The sequence below is a fragment of the Dendrobates tinctorius genome, unplaced genomic scaffold (genome assembly GCF_039654945.1).
Source record: "Dendrobates tinctorius isolate UK_male_01 unplaced genomic scaffold, ASM3965494v1 ptg000079l, whole genome shotgun sequence".
Classification (NCBI taxonomy): Eukaryota; Metazoa; Chordata; class Amphibia; order Anura; family Dendrobatidae; genus Dendrobates; species Dendrobates tinctorius.
In genome coordinates, this window is record NW_027361747.1 from 763,255 (window position 1) to 783,667 (window position 20,413).

Below are 20,413 nucleotides of genomic sequence, written 5' to 3' on the forward strand. Positions count from 1 at the left end.
TTGTAAAAATAGTTTTTGCATCACCACATATTGAAAGCTATAATTTTTCCGTATTTTGACCCACCGAGTCAGTTATTTTTTGTGGGACGAGTTGACGTTTTTATTGGTACCATTTTCGGGCACGTGACATTTTTTGATCGCTTTTTATTCCGATTTTTGGGACGCAGAATGAACAAAACCCAGCGTTTCATGAATTTCTTTTGGGGGGGGTGCGTTTACACCGTTCCGCGTGCGATAAAATTGATAAAGCGGTTTTATTCTTCGGGTCAGTACGGTTACAGCGATACCTCATTTAGGTCGTTTTTTTATGTTTTGTCGGTTTTATGCAATGAAAACTATTTTATATAAAAAATAATTATTTTTCATCGCTTTATTCTGCGAGCTATAACTTTTTTATTTTTTCGCTGATGATGCTGTGTGGCAGCTCTTTTTTTGCGGGACAAGATGACGTTTTCAGCGGTACCATGGATATTTATATGCGTCTTATTACACTTTTTGTTTGGCGGTATGATAATAAATCGTTATTTTTTGCTTCGTTTTTATTTTTATTTTTTAAGGGGTTTGCTAAAGGGGTTAACTAATAGGACAGTTTTATAGGGCGGGTCGTTACGGACGCGGCGATACCTAATATGTGTACTTTTATTGGTTTTTTTTTTATTATTTCCAAAAAATGGATTTGGGGGAATATTTTTTTTTTTTCTAATTTATTTGGCGATTTTTTTAAATTTATTTTAACACTTTTTTTTATTTTTAACTTTATTAAATAGTCCCAGGTGGGACATCACTGTCCTGTGACAGATCGCTGATCTGTCACATCACAGATCACTGTGACAGATCAGCGATCTGTCACAGGCTGTGCAGAAGGCTTCCTCATGCCTGCGCTTTGCAGGCACTGAGGAAGCCAGCTTCCTGCAGGCCCCCGAAGCCATCTTGGATTCGGGGGCCTGGAGGAAAGGAGCCCCCCGCAGCAGCGCTGCACATTGCGCTGCCGTGGGGGGCTCAGGGAAGCACGGAGGGAGCCCCCTCCCTGCCGATGCTTCCCTTTAACCCCCGGTACACCGCGATCATGTTTCATCGCGGTGTGCAAGGGGTTAACGTGTCGGGGGCGGTCCGTCACCATTGTGACATTGTGCCGGGTGTCAGCTGTGATAATCAGCTGACACCCGGCTGCGATCAGCGGCTCTCACCACGTGGGCGCCGCTGATCGCGGTAAACATACTATCCCGTCCATGGGCATAGGGGCCCGGGTCCCATGGACAGGATAGTACGTCGGATGTCAGGAAGGGGTTAAGGTTCAGCTTTGCAACCATACTCCCCCCGGAAACCAAAGACTGTACCTTCATGGACGCTGTTCGGAGTGTCGTGGGAATGACGCTGCCCAATCGGCAGTTGGCATAATTTATGGTGGGAAGTCCGACGGTATATGATTGTCTTCGATTTTAGAATTTTTTTTTTATTTTAGATTTTTATTCCAGCCTTTCTTGATTTTATAAGGACATGACATGCCTATATCTGTGTCTCCTCCTCCTCCTTTTACTCCTCCACCTCTTTTCTATATGTAGTTGTCCCTTTTCCATGTGTTATTTGTGTCTTCTGAGCAGTGTGTCTGCTTTGGGACACCTTTGAAGGTGTTTTGTATGTGTTTGCCTGCCATTGTATTCAATGAGGTTCGACGGTGTTCGTCGAACATTCGACGAATTTGCCTCCTGTTCGACGAACCGAACTCGAACACTAGGGGGGGTGGCTCAACACTACTCCCTACTGTACAACACCTGGGCATGCTCCTGATGAGGCGGTGGATGGTCTCCTGAGGGATCTCCTCCCAGACCTGGACTAAAGCATCCGCCAACTCCTGGACAGTCTGTGGTGCAACGTGACATTGGTGGATGGAACGGGCGGGCCAGTCCATAGCTTCAATGCCTTCATCTTGCAGGAACTGCTGACACACTCCAGCCACAAGAGGTCTGGCATTGTCCTGCATTAGGAGGAACCCAGGGCCAACCGCACCGGCATATCGTCTCACAAGGAGTCTGAGGATCTCATCTCGGTACCTAATGGCAGTCAGGCTTCCACTGGCGAGCACATGGAGGGCTGTGCAGCCCTCCAATGAAATGCCACCCCACACCATTACTGACCCACTGCCAAACCAGATATGCTGAAGGATGTTGCAGGCAGCAGATCGCGCTCTACGGCGTCTCCAGACTCTGTGACGTCTGTCATATGTGCTCAGCGTGAACCTGCTTTCATCTGTGAAGAGCACAGGGCACCAGTGGCGAATTTACGAATCCTGGTATTCTGTGGCAAATGCCAAGCGTCCTGCATGGTGTTGAGCTGTGAGCACAACCTCAATCTGTGGACGTTGGGCCCTCAGACCATCCTCAAGGAGTCGGTTTCTAACCGTTTGTGCAGACACATGCACATTTGTGGCCTGCTGGAGGTCATTTTGCAGGGCTCTGGCAGTGCTCCTCCTTACACTGGTACTGAGATGTGGTCCCCACCTGCAGAACCACTCCTTTATTGAGGGTGTCTTGATAATTGCCAATAATTTCCACCCGTTGTCTATTCCATTTGCACAACAGCATGTGAGATTGATTGTCAATCAGTGTTGCTTCCTATGTGGACAGTTTGATTTCACAGAAGTTTGATTTACTTGGAGTTATATTCTGTTGTTTAAATGTTCCCTTTATTTTTTTTAGCAGTATATATATATATACACACGTGTGTGTTTTGAAGAATATTTCATTTTAAAACGTGTCCATGACAGAGAACTGCTATATGTACAAACTCATGTTAAAATCACATTGCATTTGGATACTAGATGCAAGGAAATCGCATTGCAAACGGATTACATATGGGTCCCTATATGGAGAACACTCCTGCGATTTTCAGCCGAGAAAATCGGACCGATTTTTCATACGGCAAGTGTGACTCTGGCCTAAGGCTGAGTTCAGATGTTGTTGAAAAACAGTTCAGTCGCTTCAGCAAATTATGGACAAGGCTAGCTCCATGTGCTCGCCTACATTGCAGATGCATGCTGCAGCCGCCCTTACATGCTTTATTCTGGTCTGTTTTTTTCCATGCAGACCATTGGTCCATGTGGAAAATCGATCATGGGCATAGATACATCTGCTGTAACGGGTCCATGTGTTCTTTGTGGTGTACAAGGACAGATTATACGCCTTAGGCCTCATTCAGACGCGCGGACACAGAGTCCATATGCGCCATGCACCATAGTCTTTGAAAATGTTGCTTTACATCTACACCAAAAATGCATCAAATACGAGTGAAAAGGCCTAAAAAAAATGCAGCAATAATCAGAGAAGATTGGTACTGTGTAGTTGGTGGGGACACGTTCAGAAAACAAAAAAAACACAGTATTCCTGCAACGTGTGAACACGGCCTTACAGGTACAAAAAAGGCAGAAGTCGCATAGTGAAGCTACGTAAAGATGAGAAAATTCTGGTGGCTCCCACTGTGAATGAACAAAAAATAATCCACAGGTCCCAACCAGAGATGAGCAGGACGCACAGATGATCAAAAGCCGTGCGGGGACCCGGGAAGGTAAGAGATTTGCGACTTCACGCCCAGCCCCCACTTACCTTGAGACTGGACCAGAGACCCGTAAATCGATCCTCTCATCTCTAGTCCCAAATATCCCACTCCCAGATACAGCGGACATTCCCAGATGTGGGGCGACGCCCTGGGGCATAACAACAATAGGTGCCAGGGTTGTGATTGCACCAGGGCCCTGAAGCCTAAAGGGGGTTTTACACATAGCGATATCGCTATAACGTCACCGATCTTGTGACGTTATAGCGATATCGCTATGTGTGATACTTACCTCCGACCGGCTCCCCCGCTGTCCATCGCTGATCGCGCAAGAATGTCCGGCTCTGACGCGTGGAGGCGGGCGGGAGGACGCCAGGATCGCTGTGTGTGAAAGGTGAGTATCGTGCGCTGCGTCGCTGCTGCATCGCTGTGAGATCTTTCTGTATGAAAGCTCACTAGCGATCATTTAGCGATGCACCAGCGATCCTGACCGGGTCATATCGCTGGTGCATCGCTAAATGTAAAAGGGCCTTAAGGGGCTCAAAAAGTCTGTTTGTCTATGTGCAAAGATCAGTCCTACTAAACACTTACAATAACTGTGGGCTCCGTTGGAGCTTTTGCATTTGGAGCCCATGAGCTTCAAGTTACACCACTGACTACCGCAAATTTCCCTCATTGCCAGCGCCCCTCTGACAACTCTTCCTGCCAGGGGAGAAAATAATGGTAAAGGCTGTGGATTGGGGTGCCGCATCATGTGTCCCACTTTCATGGCTACTGCTTGTGGCACCTTTACATGTGCATTGCAGGGCCGGGCTGTGCATCATGGTCAGCACTGACACCAGTCGTACAAGCCTGTGCGCTGTGTGTTCACCATTTTTAATTGGAATAGGCAGGAGGAGCTTTGAAAAAAAATTTTTTTCATTTGAGAAAATCACTAATTGAAAAAAAAATAAAAAAAATAGAAGCACGGATCAAACACTGATGAAACTTGGCCGGGTCTGAATGAGGGCTAAGGCTGTGTGCACACGTTGCGGATTCTGCTGCGTTTCCGCAGCGTTTTTGCCGCTGCGGAAACGCAGCAGTTCCGCTGACCAAGTACAGTACAATGAAACCCTATGGGGTTTCAAAAACGCTGTGCTGACGGTGCGGTTTTTTCCGCGCGGTTTTGTGCGGTTTACAAACCGCAGCATGTCAATTGTTTGGGCGGTTTCCGCAGCGGTTTCATACCTCTACCATAGTAGAGGTGTGAAACCGCAGGGCAAAACCGCAGACCAAAACGCAGGAAAACCGCAGGTCACTTTACCTGCGGTTTTAGGCTGGTTTCACATTTGCGTTTTTTTTCGCGGTATTTTAGCTCTAAATAGCGCATGCGTTTTTTTCCCTATACTTTGCATGGGATGCGCTTATGTGCGCATACACATGCGTTTGTACGCGTTTTTCCGCGCATGCGTTTTTTTGCGGTATGCATTTTTTGGGCGTCCGACTTGCCTCAAAAAAACGCATGCGCGCAATGCGGTTTTTTTACAGCAAGACACCCATTATAAGTTTATGGTGAGCATATGTGCGCATTGGCATGCTTATGTATGCGTTTTTTTGCACATGCGTTTTTTTTTTTTACCATTAGTTTAGACAATGGAATTTAGGGGTTTGGGTTAGAGTTAGGGTTAGTTAAGGGGGTTTAGGGTTAGGGTTAGGGTCAGGGTCAGGGTTAGGGTTAGGATCAGGGTATGGTTTGGTTAAGGGTTAGGGTCAGGGTCAGGGTTAGGATCAGGGTATGGTTTGGTTAAGGGTTAGGGTCAGGGTTAGGGTTAGGGTATGGTTTGGTTAAGGGTTAGGGTTAGGGTCAGGGTCAAGGTTAGGGTTAGGATCAGGGTATGGTTTGGTTAAGGGTTAGGGTTAGGGTCAGGGTTAGGGTCAGGGTTAGGATCAGGGTATGGTTTGGTTAGGGTTAGGGTTAGGGTCAGGGTCAGGGTTAGGGTTAGGATCAGGGTATGGTTTGGTTAAGGGTTAGGGTTAGGGTCAAGGTTAGGGTTAGGATCAGGGTATGGTTTGGTTAAGGGTTAGGGTCAGGGTTAGGGTTAGGATCAGGGTATGGTTTGGTTAAGGGTTAGGGTTAGGGTTAGGGTCAGGGTTAGGGTTAGTAAAGTCATGGTTTGGGTTAGTGTGAGGGGCCACCTAATGTTTGGAAAAACGCAAACGCGGTAAAAACGCATAAAAACGCTGCGTTTTTTTCATGCATGCTCATAAAAATGCTTGAAAAAACGCAGCAGTTGTATGCTTTTGTATGCGTTTTTTCAATGCGTTTTTTTGCGGGAAAAACGCGCTGCAAAAAAAAGCAAGTGTGAAACCAGCCTTACCTGCGTTTCCGCGCGGAAAAAACCGCAGCGGAATCCGCAATGTGTGCACATAGCCTTAGGCTGTGTGCATACGCTGCGGATTTTGCTGCGGTTCTGGACGCTGCGGACCCGCAGCAGTTTTGGCTGCGGTGTACAGTACCATGATTCCCTATGGGAATCAAAAAACGCAATGCAGATGGTGCGGAATTTTCCGCGCGGATTATCTGCGGTTTCCAATCCGCAGAAAGAATTGACATGTCAATTCTTTCTGCGGATTCACCTGCGGTTTGCCATCTCCTCCACTGAGGAGATGAAAAACCGCAGGGCAAAACCGCAGAGCAATCCGCAGGTAAAACTGCAGGTATTTTGACCTGCGGATTTTAGAAAATCCGCGCGGATGAATCCGCACCTAATCCGCAGCGTGTGCACACAGCCTTATTCTGCCCCCTATGATATCAGATGCACCGCGCTGAGCGCCCTCTAGTGTCCGTTTGTATTGTCCGGTCTGATATAAATAAAGCTGTGCTGTAGTAGAATAGCTGCAGCTCCGAGTATCACCGCTAGATGGCGCCAGTACGCAGTGTCGCTCTTTTTCTATGTCACATGTATACAAACCCTTGGACTTGTAGGAGCACAGTTTCTCACTTGTCTTTGCCGCCATTTTGTTATAGACTGTTAACATAGAAAGCAACGGTGTGGTCGACACCAAAATGGCCACGTGAGCAGGGACAAACACCATTTCTTCCCTGCCGTGCTCTAGTGACAGGATCAGTAACAGGTACACAGCTGAATGAGCCGAGTCTGCTGCCGGAAAGGAGCAGGACTGCACAATGGCGGGGGCGTCTGCCCGGAGCCGGGGCTGGTCCTCACTCTGCAGGCTTTACCTTCGAGTTCATGCGGTGCCGCCGAGCTGCGGCCGGGCCTGTCATGGTGAGTATGTGAGGGGAGGCCAGACATGGAGACCCCACACAGCACATGACTGCCCTGCTGACCCCAATACTGAGAGATATGGGGTGTACACCTATATATACACGTACATGTCCAGCAGGTTGTAGCCCCATAGACGTGCACTGACACAATGGGGGCCATCATTATATGTGCTGTCCCCTCCACATAGAGACCACCACTGCCCCTAGAATCCTGGGGTACGGGCCGGGCGCCCCTAGATCATGACGGGGTCATATAGACCAAATAGTATAAAAGCATTGACACAGTCACATCTGCTGTATGTGCGGACTCGCCATAACCGTCTGATGCGCGAGGTCCCATCTCTTAGATGCAGACCCCTCTTGTGCCCCCAGGGATGGAGGGGCAATTGTCAGTGCTTGGTTTTCTCCATCCACTTCTATGGGAGTTTGTACAATGAGAATGAATGGATCAGAGTTCCTCAGCTCTATTTAGATGGGGGCTCTTCAAAGCCTTGTTCTTGGGATTGCGGACCACCATGATCAAATTTATCTCTTGTGCTATCAATAGCGAATAACTTGGTACAAACCGTTTAACTTGTTCCTGACTGTCCCTATTGATGTCCTGACCTAGGCACATACTGACCACGGCTGCAGCCATGACACACCTGCTTGCACTTTTCTTATCAGCTTGGTGCTTCTTATGAAGCTTTGACCTTTGCTTCTACCAGGAGAAATCAGCAGCACCTATATACAGTACACAGACTACATACAAATATATACAAGGATCGCCTCACCCCCCTAATTTTAATCCCATTGTACATTTAATTGGCTTGTCCTGGACTGTGATGGTTTATACTTTGGGCAGAGCCTCAATCCATTCAGCGGTTGTGTGGTATTGGATCCCCGTTTTCTGATGTTAATGAGCGATGCGCTGTATTCCGCTCCAGTGGCCGGATGCGCACAATGTATGGAGTCAGCACAGTTCGGTGCAGTGTGATGGCCATACACCTGAGCTGCAGTACCCGACCAGGTCACTACAGTGTACAGAGCTGGGCTGTTCTGGCTCCATACATTGTGTACGTATGGGATGTGTAAGGAGCTGATATCAGGTGATTGTAAAGGTGCCAGATGTTGGACTCGCACCAGTCTGATATTGAGCGAATCAGATGTAGGACACTTGTCTACCAGCCACATCAGTAGTCCATGGCTGCTGGATAGGAGGCCTGTCAGCCACTGCTTATCTGCTTGAAATTGCACACCTCTTCTCATTCGTACTCCCGGCACTACGTCGTCGTTGTTTGGAAGCAGATCTTCCATACCACAGGGCATCCAGTGATCAGGTGATTGCTGGCTCCAGTAAAAGAACAGCATTCCCTCTGCCTGTTGTCTATGGAGCACTAACCGAGTGCTATATAATCTCCAAAATACAAGACAGAAGTGACAACAATTGCTTCTGTCTCATCCTTCATGAACCTGCTGACCACCATGCCGCTAACCTACATCTGCTATATTAAAGTAGCATTGAAGCAGTGATGTCAGAGGAAATCTGACTCCTGATTTGCATCAGCTGCTGTCAAAAGACAGTGGACGGTCATCGAAGAGGTAATCCAGTCTTAAACCCAGAATCCAGCATGGGACAAGAATAGATCCAATGTCTGATTATAAGCATCTGACCTGAGGATCTGCTCAGCTAGATGAATGACCATTTGTGTCACAGATGTGGATAATAGGCTGGGGGTGGTGGAGGGTATTGTAAATTTTTTGGGGGCGGTTAAGTTTGATATGTTTATTTTATATATATAATGCTGTGAATACTCCAAGAATGAGGTGCTCATGGGGGTCCAGTGCCAGGACCTCCTTTGGTCGGCTGTTATTACTAGTAAAATAAAGCCCTATACAGAAACCATTGATCGGCCTAAAGTTGTATCTACACACGAATTTGGCTACAACACAGGTCGTGTGGCCAGGGTTCACTACATCACAGCATAATGCAGGTGACTGGAATCTCATTATCACCCAACCAGAAAATATCCAAGTGGTTCCCGCTTTTTGCCACTTGCACAGTTCTGGTACCTTGCATGACGTAATGCGACATCATTCACCTGCATTATGCTGGTGAAAGGGAAAAAAAGGTCTCTTTAGCGCCACCTGTAGCTTCTGGGGAGGCTAATTTTTCCTGCAGAGTATTGCCTGTAAAACATACACACCTGGGGAATCTTCGCAAGAAGGACCAGCACCTGCCCCGTGATTGCTATGGCCAGCGCTGACACGGAACAGTTTTTATTCATGAGGTCTGTAGTAGTTTTATCTCTGAGCTGAATACATCAGTGCACAAAACTCCCCCCTGTCCTGAACATTCGCTACAATGTATCGGTAAGATGTATCAGATTTGGCTTAATGGAATGTAGCAAATGATATCGGATTCTGAAGTATCACTTCTCAGACTTTTATCTAAAAGCAAGTGTAGAGCCTGTACTTATCAGTAGATTTGGGACAGGGGATAACTTTAGGCTTAGTTAGTTCTCCGGGTGTGCCGAGGCGTCTAGGATCATCATAGGCACGCTCCACGGCTACTGCTAGTTGTGTGGATAGGATCAGGGATCTGCAATCCGCTTAGTTACCAACCTCTCTGGTTTCTGTGGCTTAGCCTGGTCCTGCTATCCTCCTCGGTGACCCAATCACAACAGGAGGCCACTGATCCCTGATCCTCGCAGTCACCTTCTGGCCCAGAGGGATGGGGACGAATTTCCCTTTTCGGAGTGGTATCGAAAGACCGCAGCTTTGTGCAATTTGTGTGGTGTAATCTCAGGTTCTTTAAAGGAGATTTTTTTTTACAGCAATATATTTATTCAGTTAAATAAGATCAGAGCTTCTGTACTCATCAGTGGCCACTACGTGCTGTTCGGCTCATTTACTAGGCCAGAAAAAAAAAAGTGATGTCTGCCTATGTCGATAATTTTACAGTGTATTAGTTCTCATGTATATTTTCATACTTGTCAAATATTTGTACGATCGTTCTTCTGTCTATCTTTCCAGATTTCCATGTATATGTGAACACTTAGCTCAGCCAAACATCCATGTGTTTCAAAGGGTAGTTAGGGTGAAAGCTGTGGCTAGACAACTAGCGCAGAACAAAAAGGGTGAGGCGTTAAAATATAAGGTGGATAACAAAGGTGTAGTTCAGCATTCACGCAAATCTTATAAAAACAATCTTCTTTAATTAGTTCACAATAAAGCACATGACAAAAAAGGGGAAAAATCCGAGACGATACGGTGTGTTTCAAGGGTGGGCTATCTCTTTGAAATGTGATGGTTTTTCTTAGGTATTACCTGTAGAGACACAGAGTAAGGCTAGTTTCACACTAGCGTTTAAACGACGCGCGCACGGCGCCGCTAAGCCACGCCCCCTGCCGGCTCCCTGCCCGCCCCTTCCTGTTATCGTCTCCTCCGAGCGCAGAGGGCAGCATGCGTTATGCGCACCCTACCTTTAGCATAGGGTGCGCAGGCCGTGCGCAACTATGAATATAGCGTGCGCTGCGCATTTTTGGAGGTGTGCCGTGCGCGCCAAAATGCAACATGCTGCGTTCGACGCGCACGGCGCACCTCCAAAAATGCGCAGCGCACGCTATATTCATAGTTGCGCACGGCCTGCGCACCCTATGCTAAAGATAGGGTGCGCATAACGCATGCAGCCCTCTGCGCTCGGAGGAGGCGATAACAGGAAGGGGCGGGCAGGGAGCCGGCAGGGGGCGTGGCTTAGCGGCGCCGTGCGCACGTCGTTTAAACGCTAGTGTGAAACTAGCCTAAGTTGGTGCTCATGTCCGCTGTTACGGCTGTCTCTAAAAGGCTGCATGGACTAGGGCTCATTCCACTGAACACCCACTCTCTCTTCCAGTGGGAGGACACTACTCAGACAGCACAGGGTGAGGGTGAAACAGTGTGGCAATAATTTAATGACCCATCAAGACACATAGCATACAGAACAGTCCCAGCAAACACCCAAGATGGTGCAAATTGCAGAGTCTCCCCCTTCCGCTGACTTGCTGGGATTATAGCTGCTTCCAGGGCTTACTACCCCCACCAGTGACTCCCCTCTTATGGTGGGCCCTCACAGAGAGGAGGTAACGAAAAGCTAAGGAAGCTAACCGAGAGCAGGGAGGTATGTAGCCAGGATGACCCGATTGTCCCAACCTGGATTCATTAAGATGTGTCTGAGTTTTTAGGGATGGTCAATGAAGCAGTCCTCTTTTCTTCCATCTGGGGGCCATGGTCCCCTACGTTGACATCCTGTAGAGTCTCTAGGATGAGGAAAAAGTCTCGTTATATAGTTCACAATTGGCCTTCAAGCCAGCACCCAGAGGTCAAGAGGAAGATGTGAATGAGGTTAACTCGTATTGTTTATTTATAGTGTTTGCAAATCAACAAACTTCATGGCCCGATACAATGAGTAACCAACAGATCAACAAACATCATTGTTCAGTTACCCTGCATTACTGTTTTGCAACGATAGCATACAATAAACTGTAGGAGCTGATATTAGAGGTAATTATTCATCATAAAGAAGAGTCCGTACTTCAGACAACAGTTTGATTCTGGGCCCTAATGAATTTAATTAAGAAGAAATGCTGTCGTCACATTAGCCCTTTTTTGTATTGCGCTTTTTGTGGACTATTTATATGAAGAATGGTTTTATAACATTTTCTTGAGTGCTGGATAGAGTTGAGCAAATCTTTCAATATTCGGTTCGGATTAAAATCTCCAGCAAATGTTCTATTTGCAATATTCGCCGAACACAACTGAACACCATTGGAGTCAATGGAAGTAGAAATGAGCGAATATGTTTGGAAACCATCGTCAAATATGAATTCCGCATGTATAGGGTATCAATATGGCAAAATCAGATTCGGTGATAGTTTCTGAACATATTCGTTCATCTCTAGTGCTAGACTACATCTATTATTCTGTGGTCTGCCTGGGAAACCAACCTTGCCTTTCACTCCGTGCACCAAAGACATTTGATCCATTAGTGCCAACGTATATATATGGAATTTGTGGACTGAATAATTTGTGCTTTGGAACACAATTCAAACTGCCCGACCCTCATCACCCATGATGTCCTCATCTGTTGGGGGCTCCCATGCCACCATCACCTGACTGGGGCTTTAGGGTGTCATCCGATTTTCTTTATCTTGATTCAGCCATCGTTCATTTGTGCATGGGGGCTTTAGTCTGGCTTTATTAATATCTCAAAGTTATTAGATGTTCTGAATTGTTGGTCGACGCACAATGTCCTTGTAAATGTAGAGAGAAATGAGGATGGAAAAATATTCCATTGTTTGATTTGTAGACCCCTTGTATGTAAAGAACTCTTATTATTGGAGGCAGCATTACTCAGCATGAGTTGCTCATTTACCAAGGATGTTGTAATTTAGTGCTCTTCTGAGGCCCCATTGTTCGGCTGCTGTACTCCATGTGATTGCAGTGAAGTTGCTGCTTTCGGAATTAGTACTGGTCAGATGATTGTGGGTCATGGCTCTAGAGCTGCACGCAATGTGCACAGCGGCCTGGCCTTCGCTTTATAGTCCTACATTTTATGCAGCACCAGCTGATTGGCTTTGCTCATTTCTGTTGGATTTATACTATAACACAATTTTTTGAAATGAGTGACAGATCTGCAATGGTTACATGTACTGTACATATAAACGTTGTGTCTATACCATCATATGTCTGCATACACTTATATTGGACAGTCATTGGGGCCCTAGTTAAATGAAGGGTTGGCCTTTTTGAAATGGGGTTTCACATGCACATTATTATTGTCCATAGAGCTGTTCACATGTCCGTGTTCATTTTTGATCTGCGTAATCAATACAAGCCTATGGGCCTGCACAGACTGATGAAAATCTGATTCAGCATACTGTGCCATCACTTCTTGGTTTCCTGCTGGTCTCTATTCAACCTCTTCAACACATCAGTTTTATCGTTGCCTTTCTGTGCACTGTTATCAATACTTGATGCATTTTTTTGGGGAGTGGGGGGGTGATGGAATGGCTGGGATCTGAATTTTCTCTGGTCCTGCCCGTTGGTTTAGGAGTCTCGCTGTCTATCACCGCCACACTCCTGATGGCTCCCATCATTCTTGTGCCCACACAATACAGTACATGTATGACGTTGTGCCTCAGCTGGCATACAGCACTGTCACACTTAGTGATATCGCTATAACTTGTGACGTTAGAGCGATATTGCTAGCGATATCGCTATGTCTGATACTTACCTACGACCCGCTCCCCCGCTGGTTATTGCTGATCGTGCGAGAACAGGCTGGACCGTTTCTCGTCGTCAGCTTCCTGCGGCGCTTCCTGTGGAGAGATGAGCGTGGAGCCGGGCGGGAGGACGTCAGGATCACCTCGTCTGTCCTGTTCCGTTGTCCAGGTGTCAAACCGCAAGGGAAAACCGCTGGCAAATCCGCAGGTCACTTTACCTGCGGTTGTACCTGCAAATCCGCATGGAAAAATCCACAGCTCAATCAGCACTGCGTGCACTCACCCTTAGATCACAAATTTTGATTTCCGATATAATCTGTATGGGGTCTTTCAACACTAGGAGTTAGGGCTTCATTCACACATCAGTTTTTTTATATACGGTATATCAGAAAAATGAGATGATTTTTCATTAGGCCTGTTTCACACTTCAGTTTTTTGTGTCAGTTAAAATCCGCCAAAAAGGCGGAAAGCGGATCCGTTCCTAACTGATGTGAACGGATGTCACCGGATCCGTTTTTTTGACGGATCCACCGAATGAAGAATTTTAGAACCGCTGCCCGAGAGAGAGAATTTTTTTTTTCTTAGTCCGCCAGAAATGATTTCACGGTTAAATTTCCTCCTGGCTTCATTCCTCCGGGCATGCGCTCTATAAAAATGCGGATCCTGCAGTAAAAAAAAACGTTACATGGTCCGTCCAGGCATCTCGGCGGACGCAAAAAAATTGACGGATCCGTAAAAAAATGGATCCAACGGATGGCCATCCGTCAAGATCCGCCGGTAATGCAAGTCAATGGGGGAAAAAAACGGATCCGCCAACAAAAATGGCGGATCCATTTTTTTGCAAAAACGGCGGATTTTTGACTGATGGTCAAAAACGGAAGTGTGAAACAGGCCTTAGAGCTTGAATTAAAAAGTTTTCTACCTTTTCCTATTTGTCAGTGAAATCCAGACCGCACAAGGTTGCCATTTGAACATAGTCAAATTTTTTTACTGACCCATAGGCTCAGACAAGTCTCCATGATTTTGCACAAATCGCTCGGTCAGAAGAAAAAATTGGACATGTGAACAAGCCCATAGACTGTACGAGTGCTATCCATGGAAAAAAGTAATGCATACTTATGTGGTCTTGGGTAGGATGTGTGTACATCACAATGTGATTGTCATTGGCGATCACAATAAAATGCTCTCTTGTAACAGGAAATCCGCAAAGTCCAAATTTAGGGAACGACTTCAATTTTTTTGGCTTTTAAAATGTACACAGTGTGATCCGGTGCCCTATTTTTTGGGGGAGGAATATTTCTCTTCTGCAGGTCGTTCAGCAGTGACCTTCAGATTTGTTTACCTGGAAACAAAAAAGAATTACGGTAATCCTTTGAGCTGACCAGAAGTTCCCTGGTTATTACCTTTGTTTCATCCTATACAGACATTTCTCCTCCATCTAGTGGGTATCAACTGTCTTCTCTGTAGTGAGAGGACTTTAATATCACAGCTGCTGGCTCATTTTCCAGGGAATATTATTTGGGTGCAGATGAATGTTCATGTAATCCAGGATGCCGTGTATGCAGTCCTTATACCCTAATAGAGCGTATGCATAAGAATAATCCTGATGGGGAACCCTCGTTAGAATATTGTGAGGTCACTGCTCATATGAATATAATCATCCGCACAATGTAATGTGTGGGCCTGCCGACAGAGCTGTTCCCAATTTATAAAGTGGTGGTAGAACCTGACTAGTGATGGGCGAACCTGAAAACTAAAGTTCAGGGTCTGTAGCGAACATCTAGTGTCCATGCATGGGCCTCGAACGCAGGCATCTCCAGGAAGTCCGTGTTACTGTTCTGGTTCATCAGCCCAAACATCGGGTGTTTCCCACTCTGACATCTACATTACAGCGTGAGAAACACCGGCGGCTCTGATCGGCGGTAAGTTTGTTACTGCCATTCACAACGTTTTGGTTCCTACTCTGTTGTATGACAGCATGCGAGCCATCAGCTGTGACTGGCGGTAAAAAGGTTACCCCTGGTCACAGGTGTCAGCTGTTGAGAGTACTACTCTCATCATCTTACACCTGCCTACTCTATCAGCGAGAGCAGGTGTGGGATGATGAGAGCTGTCGCTGATAGTAGCGAAAGCAGGTGTAAGATGATGAGTAGTGGTCTCATAAGCTGATGCCTGTGACCGGTGGTAACCTTTATACTGCCAGTCATTCCTACTGGCTCACATGCTGTCATCTGACAACGTGGGAACCAGAGCACTCGGACGGCGGTAATGATCTTACCGCCTATCAAAGTCCGTGTTTCCCGCTCTGTCACCCAGATCACAGCGTGGGAAACAGATGTTGGAGCCCCTCATTCATCTAAATGGGGTCTGGGTTCTGGTACCAAACTTTTTTAAATGTTTATCTGAAACCGCCAGACCCGAACATGCATGAGTTCTCCCATTGCTAAACCTGACCTCTTCGACCCAAAATAAAGGCTGTCACCCCATTTAAGTGTTTTAGCTAATAATATGGGCATACAGGTGGTATAAAGCTGTAACTAGTCATACCGGTATGCCTCCTAGATGATGCCTTGTTCATTCAGGCTATGGGGCATACAGTATGCTGCCTGGAAGACTTTGACATCAGGTGGCCAGAAATCCCGCTCTTGCCCATTCTGCCTGCCGTCATCAGTGTTTTGGATCAGTGTGTCAGTTTTTATCATCAGTGTTTGATCTGTTTTTACCATCAGTGTGTCATCAGTGTTTATCAATGATGGATAAATTACAAAGATTTTCCTGTACTTTGCAAAGTATACGAGATCCTGATCACCTGCATAACTTGGTGACCATAATCTTTGCTGTGAAGGAAACAGCACATGTGCCCACGATCAGTAATTGAAGCGGGTTGGTTGCTGTGTATTTACAGTTCTCAAAAGTTTACATACCCCGGCAGAATTTTTGCTTTCTTGGCCCTTTTTCGGAGAATATGAATGATAAAACCAAAACTTTTTCTCCACTCATGGTTAGTGGTTGGGTGAAGCCATTTATTGTCAAACTACTGTGTTTTCTCTTTTTAAATCATAATGATTTAAAACATCCAAATGACCCTGATCAGAAGTTCACATACCCCATTTCTTAATAGCGTGTATTGCCCCCTTTAACATCAATGACATCTTGAAGCCTTTTGTGGTAGTTGTGGATGAGGTTCTTTATTTTCTCAGATGGTATAGCTGCCCACTCTTCTCGTCACAAAGCCTCCAGTTCTTGTAAATTCCTGGGCTGTCTAGCATGAACTGCGCGCTTGAGATCCCCCCAGAGTGGTTCAATGATATTGGGGTCAGGAGACTGAGATGAACACTCCACAACCTTCACTTTGTTCTGCTGTAGCCAATGACAGGTCAACTTGGCTTTGTGTTTTGTATCATTGTCAAGTTGGAACTTCCAAGTACGTCCCATGGGCAGCTTCTGGGCTGATCATTACAAATTTGCCTTCAGTATTTGCTGATAACGTGCTGCATTCATCTTTCCTTCAACTTTGACCAAGTTTCCTGTGCCTTTTTTAGCTCACACATCCCCAAAACATCAGCGATCCACCTCCTTTCTTTACAGTAGAAATGGTGTTCTTTTCGTCATAGACTTTGTTGACCTCTTTAAAAATGTAAAGTTTATGGTTGTTGCCAAAAAGTTCAATTTTGGTCTCATCACTCCAAATTACCTTGTCTCAGAAATGTTGAGGCTTGTCTCTGTGCTGTTTTACGTATTGTAGGCAAGATACTTTGTGGCATTTGCACAGTAATGGCTTACTTCTGGCGACTCGTCCATGTAGCCCATTTTTCTTCCAATGCCTCCTTATTGTGCATCTTTAAACAGCCACACCGCTAGTTTTCAGAGAGTCCAGTATTTCATCTGATGTTATTTGTGGGTTTTTCTTTGCATCCCGAACAATTTTCCTTACCTTTTTAATAGCCATTCAAACCCATTTGTGTCAACTTCTGTGCATGTTATCAGGCCAAAATCACCAGGGTATGTGAACTTTTGATCAGGGTCATTTGGATGTTTTGGGTTGTCATTATGATTTATAAAGAGAAAACACAGTAGTTTGACAATAAAAGTGAAATACGTGTCTGTTGTGGTGGGTCCCCAGTTGCTGCTCTTAAAGGTACAGTACCTCTTATGTACTCTCTTACTATGTAACATTGTTTGAACTCCCTTTTATCCCCTTTCTTTTCTTTTGTACATGACTGGCATTTCTGCATTTTTATAGCATTTTTTACTTGGCAATTTTGCCCTTTACTACTGCACTTTAATATTTATGCATAACTGCCAGTTCTACGTGGATTCATGTATGATGAAACTACCACTATATTTTTGATTCTATTAAATGTTTTTTATTACTTTTCTGACATCTATATATGTATGGGGGCTTTCATATGAATATGATAAACATTTGGATAACATGTATGAGTGCTTTTTTTATACATTACCTGGGTCGACTCACTCTTTTCCCGTATGCCTGCGGTGCTCTCTATTTTTAATGTTGGTTCTTTATTTGTCTTTTAATGTGTTTAATAAACTTTATATAATTTAAATTGTTCATACATTTGGCCTTTTTGTAAAGTTTTCATTCTTTGCGTCTCAATAAATGGCTTTACCCAACCACTAACCATGAGTGGAGAAAAAGCTTTGGTGTTATCATTCATATTCTCTGAAAAAACCCAAGGAAGCAAATATCGGGGTATGCAAACTTTTCAGCACAACTGTATGCAGCTTGAAACCCACAGCGGCCAGATGTTACAGCATAGTGGATAGGATTTCTAGAAATCCTATGTCCATTTTGCGTCCATAGTCGCCTGCGGATCATTCGCGGAGATTGACATGTGTCTCATTGTTCCAGACCACAGTATGTTAATTTCTCTTGTGGAGACGTGAGTCTCCGCAACAGAAATTGCAGCAGTAGAGTGTATTGTACGCCGTGAATCCATGGATTCCCTGTATTCAATAGAAGGCAGCGCTTTGGACACATTGAACATGCGTTGCATCCAAAGTGCTGCTAGTTCCGGATCGTGGGCCCCCAGCCTAAAGGTATGTGCATTTGTCATTTTTTCAGGCAAATTCTAAAGTGCTATTGAAACGCCAAAAAGAATGAATGTATGCACAGCAATTCCCAAATGACTTGATGTGCACATGATCTGTCTTGTATAACTTCTTTTAACTGTTTCAGACTTCCAAAGTTGGTAAGTGTGCAAAAGAAGTGACCGGTCCTCGATTCTTCTGGCGGCCTCTGCTTGGAAGCTGTTACTACTCTATATATGAAATTCAAAAACAATGCCCGCAGCAAGACCACAAATAAAGCGACGGTAGAGACTCCAAATAGACGCATCGGGAAAAACCGCGCTGCATCTTCCTATAGCAGAAACTATGCGGTTACACCAATGTGTAAAAGAGGTTGTGTTCACATATCCTAAAGGGTCAGTGCTGCGGCCCCTTCAGTCACATCATGGGCCCCCACTGATCAGTAAGTGATGGTGTATGCTATCACTTCGTTTTCCAACTTGGCTCGAGAACAGCGAGTCTACTCAGAATGGAGAAAGACCTTTTCTGTTCACAGTAAGGAAGGGAAACTGACTTTAGCATGCTTCATAAATCAGATTACCCATATAAACCCGATTATAGCACTAGAAGTGTAGGGAACTTCTATCTATTTATAAAATAATAATTACACAAGGTCACGTAGGTGGCGGTACTGTATCTGGGGTCCATACCAATAACCTGAATGATTTTTGCCCACACGGATCTCAGTGAGCAGATAACCTCCACAGTTTCATTGTGATTTCTATATATTGCATCAGTGGTTCTCTGGCCTATATCTGCAATCTCCTGAATGTAAAAGCTTAGGCAGCTTTTGCAGGAGGCGACCGGTCACAGCCAGTGACTGCGGGTTGGGGAGTTTATGAAATAGCTTTTACAATGACCTATTTGATGTTGAACTCTGTTTTAGCTTGTGTTTATTGCCGATTTCTAAAACTGGTTGTCACATGCAACAGAACCATTTAACTGCTGTCAGAGATTGCTATCAGCAGCTGAATAGTTAAAGGGGATTTCTGGGACTTTAGACAAAAGGCATGTAGTTGCTAACAGAGTTAACTACCTGCCTTTTGTACCCAGCTCCGGTCACTGACTGCTCCTGCCAGAGATTCATCTACTCCCTGTCAACAGAGCAGCAGTTTCTCTTCCTGTTAACAGGGCGGGACTACTGGTGCCATGCTGATTGACAGCCATCTTCCGCTGCCTAATTGGGGGAAGCCGGCTGTCAATCAGCACGACACCAGTAGTCCCATCCTGTCAGCAGGAAGAGAAACTACTGCTCTGCTGACAGGAAGCAGCTGAATCTCTGGCAGGAGCGATCAATGACTGACGTTGGGTACAGCAGGCAAGTAGTTGCCTCTGTTACCAACAACAAGATTTTTTTTTTTTTTTTAAAGTCCTGGATATCACCTTTAAAGGGAATCTCACCTTTTTTTTTTTTTTGACTATCAGCTGGCATTGACGTCAGGGGCTTATCTACAGCATTCTGTAATGCTGTAGATAAGCCCCCGATGTAACCTGAAAGATAAGAAAAATACGTTAGATTATACTCACCGGAGGGGGCGGTCCGGTCCGATGGGTGTTGCGGTCCGGTCCGGCGCCTCCCATCTTCATACGATCCCGTCCTCTTCTTCCCTTCCTGTAGTGGCTCCGGCAGAGCAGAGTCCTGCAGTGCGCAGGCGTCGGGAGAGGTCTGGCGCCTGCGCACTGCAGTATTCTGCTCTGACCGGACCGCCCCCTCCGGTGAGTATAATCTAACGTGTTTTTCTTATCTTTCAGGTTACATCAGGGGCTTATTACAGCATTACAGAATGCTGTAGATAAGCCCCTGATGTCAATGCCGGCAGCTGATAGTCCAAAAAAAGGGTGACAGATTCCCTTTAACCTCTTTACTCCCAAGGGTGGTTTGCATGTTAATGCCCGGGCCAATTTTTACAATGGTCACTGTCCCTTTATGAGGTAATAACTCTGGAACGCTTCCATGGATCCTGGTGATTCTGACATTGTTTTCTCGTGATATATTTTACTTCATGTTAGTGGTAAAATTTCATTCATATAACTTGCGTTTATTTGTGGAAAAAAAAGGAAATTTGGCAAAAATGTTGAAAATTTTGCAACTTTCCAACTTTGAATTTTTATGCCCGTAAATGACAGATATATGGCACACAAAAAACTTAAGTAACATTTCCCACATGTTTACTTTACATCAGTACAATTTTGGAGCCCAAATTTTTTTTGTTAGGAAGTTATAAGGGTTAAAATTTGACCAGCAATTTCTCATTTTTACAACACC

General features: G+C 45.4%; 1 protein-coding gene across 3 annotated transcripts in view; it reads left to right on the plus strand.

Annotated features, from left to right (window-relative positions):
- Positions 1-3,515: 3,515 nt before the first annotated feature.
- The window catches only part of SLC30A9 (solute carrier family 30 member 9), a 191,409-nt gene continuing 174,511 nt past the window's right edge, over positions 3,516-20,413 (plus strand). The window contains exon 1 of one of the 3 annotated variants that reach the window (XM_073583422.1): positions 3,516-3,561. In XM_073583422.1, coding sequence (XP_073439523.1) covers positions 3,531-3,561 — 31 coding nt within the window. In that variant the 5' untranslated portion in view covers positions 3,516-3,530. Of the gene's footprint in view, positions 3,562-6,537; positions 6,816-20,413 lie in introns of those variants that run through there. The other 2 variants (XM_073583421.1, XM_073583423.1) reach the window with 2 other exon arrangements.